Source organism: Aplysia californica, unplaced genomic scaffold (genome assembly GCF_000002075.1).
Source record: "Aplysia californica isolate F4 #8 unplaced genomic scaffold, AplCal3.0 scaffold01027, whole genome shotgun sequence".
In the NCBI taxonomy this organism is placed as follows: domain Eukaryota; kingdom Metazoa; phylum Mollusca; class Gastropoda; order Aplysiida; family Aplysiidae; genus Aplysia; species Aplysia californica.
Genome location: NW_004798297.1, coordinates 7,270 through 10,092, shown reverse-complemented (window position 1 = coordinate 10,092; position 2,823 = coordinate 7,270). Strand labels below are relative to the sequence as shown.

General features: G+C 38.1%; 1 protein-coding gene across 1 annotated transcript in view; it reads right to left on the bottom strand.

Moving 5' to 3' along the window:
- The window catches only part of LOC101845889 (actin, clone 302), a 12,982-nt gene extending 10,649 nt beyond the window's left edge, over positions 1-2,333 (bottom strand). Inside the window, exons 1-2 of the mRNA XM_013089728.2 lie at positions 2,077-2,333; positions 1,184-1,284 (exon numbers count right to left, since the gene is read on the bottom strand). Of these exons, the coding sequence (XP_012945182.2) occupies positions 1,184-1,284; positions 2,077-2,294 (319 nt within the window). The 5' untranslated portion in view covers positions 2,295-2,333. The remainder of the gene's footprint in view (positions 1-1,183; positions 1,285-2,076) is intronic.
- Positions 2,334-2,823: the final 490 nt, after the last annotated feature.

Here is a 2,823-nt window from a genome sequence, read left to right as displayed (position 1 = left end):
TAGATAGGCACAGTGTGGGACACGCCGTCACCAGAGTCCAGCACGATACCTGACACATACAACACAACAACGTTTGGTGAGCCTGTACTTCATAACAACAACAACAGCAGGAACAACGATAACCACAGAACAAAACAATACTACAAAATGTGTATTGGCATTGTGGAATCGGGCACTTCATCAGATTTTGATTTCTGAGCATTTGGCTCTTTTGGTTCAATCTTAAAGCGTGTTCCTTTTTCTTACTTTTGACGAGAAAAGAATATTCATCAATCATGAATGGAAATTGAGATATTAGCCATTGAAAAAGGTGGGGGTTGCCTTGTGTCAGAGTAACATTGGAAAGGAAATGGCTGCAAGTTTCGTGTCTTCCAAAGCTTGAGCGCCCATGAAAAATGAAATGTTACATGTTTGTGCCATTGATCAAAGTTTTTCAGCTAAATCCACACAGACATTTGTTTTTAAATGAACACAAAAAGTAAAAAGTGCTGAGCGCCCCCCACCCCCCTCTCACTCAAAACAACATTATCAACAACAAAAAATACGGCGGAAAAATGTCAATTTCTTCGAATTCATTATTTTCGCAAGCTCCTGATTATTTTCACCACGATGCCTGGTAATTTATGAGAGATCTTTTTTTTTTTAAACTTCTTTCAAACGTCAGCTCAAGTCATTTCTGTTTTTCGATTAATGAGATCTGTATTGATTTTTTAGTCAGAACACAATGTACTGTTTATGTTTTGCTATTATAATTGTAAAGCGCCCAGAGCCTGTGTTCTTTAATCGAAGGTGAGAGCTATATAATGTTGCGAATTAGCGAATTTAGATATTTACGCGCACGCCTTGTGATGCCTGTTGTTAAAAAACGGGAGAAGGGTAAATGTATTGACGACTTTATAGCCTTGATGAGTCAACATTTAGCTAGGGAGCTCCTTAGCGAGGTGAGTCTGTTCTCGAGCTTCTCATGCAATGTTCTTTATATTTTTACATTCCAAATTTTGAGTGGGAGAGAAAGAAAAGAGGTTGGGGGAGGGGGAGAGGCAGACCAACAGACAGACAGACAGAGATAGAGACAGAAACAGAGACATGTACAGAGACAGAACAAAAAACACAGAAATAACGAGCAAACGCAAAAATTTGAGAGAGAAAAACAGCAACAAGAAAAAGCAATACACGCGCTAACCTGTGGTTCTGCCCGAGGCGTAGAGGGAGAGCACGGCCTGGATAGACACGTACATGGCCGGGCTGTTGAAGGTCTCGAACATGATCTGTGTCATCTTTTCTCTAAGGAGACACACAAGATGATGATGATGATGATGATGATAATAATAATAATAATAATAATAATAATAATAATAATAATAATAATAATAATAATAATAATAATAATAAAAAGAAAGATAGCTAGAATAGCGCCAAACATATGGCAAACTTTTCTCTGCCCAAATTGGTCGCTTTTCAGCACAAGGGGACTATCCTGAAAAAATGCTGTTTTGAGAAAACCGAAGGTGAAGTTTTTGGACCCTTGTTCTGTTTCTTTAATAGACAAGAAGAGTTTTCTCTATAACCAAACAAATTATGCACACCAATGAAACCAAACTTCTCCTATAGGTAGGGCAATGCCCACTTTTGGTGTTAGTAAAGATTTCTGGAAACCCTCGAAATTTGGGTTTGCCCTCTTGTCTTTAAAATCAAAAGCGACCAATTGGTCTCATGGGCCATAGCAGGGGCCACTCAACAAACTGACAGATCATCCGCTGTCTATACAATTCTACTTATAATGATAGATTCGGAATATGATCTGTTCCATTTTTCCTCAGTGGAACGACAAAAGGAAGCAAACAAAAAATGATAACAATAAAATTTGAGTGATAGTTATTGTATCGATGTACTTTGTCTTTCCTGAATAAAACAAACAAAACAGAATTACCATTATTGTGTCGATGAGCTTTGCCTTTACCCAAACAAACAAACAAATAATCAAAAAACAAACAAACAATAAATCAAACAAACAAGCAGACAATCAAACAAACAAACACACATGTTAAGAAATAAACAGGAAAAAAAATGACCGACCTGTTAGCTTTTGGATTCATGGGAGCTTCTGTGAGCAGCACGGGGTGTTCCTCTGGGGCCACTCTGAGCTCGTTGTAGAAGGTGTGGTGCCAGATCTTCTCCATGTCGTCCCAGTTGGTGACAATGCCGTGCTCGATGGGGTACTTGAGGGTGAGGATTCCTCGCTTGGATTGAGCCTCGTCACCCACATAGCTGTCCTTCTGACCCATACCCACCATCACACCCTGTGTGGGGGGAAACAAAATGTGGTGAGTTATTTCGTTTTAGTTTAGTTTAGTTTTACTAAGTTGTTTTATGGCACTTGCAACACAATAAGGTCATATAAGTGTCGAAAATTAGAGGTGTTACAAGGGATTAACAAACACAAAAAGGAGGGGAGATAAAGATGATAGATGATTAATAGGAAAGAAGAAGCAAACCATACCAGAGCACCCAACAACCAGCCACTGAGTTATTTCCATCTTGATAGTTTGTCGTTCTTATTCATAATACTCTAAGGTTCACAATATGATGTGTATATCGCTTTTGATAATGATTGTGCTGTGATAGTTGGAATGTCTGCTTATGTGCTAGCGTTAGTCTAATGATCGTATGTATACATGTTCATTCACTTATGTGTTTTGTGTAGAGATGAAGGTATTGTAAAGCGCCTAGAGCTGTAATGTACGGAACTGGGGGCTTTGGAAATTATCCGCATTATTATTATTATTATTATTATTATTATTATTATTATTACTTATTTATGTA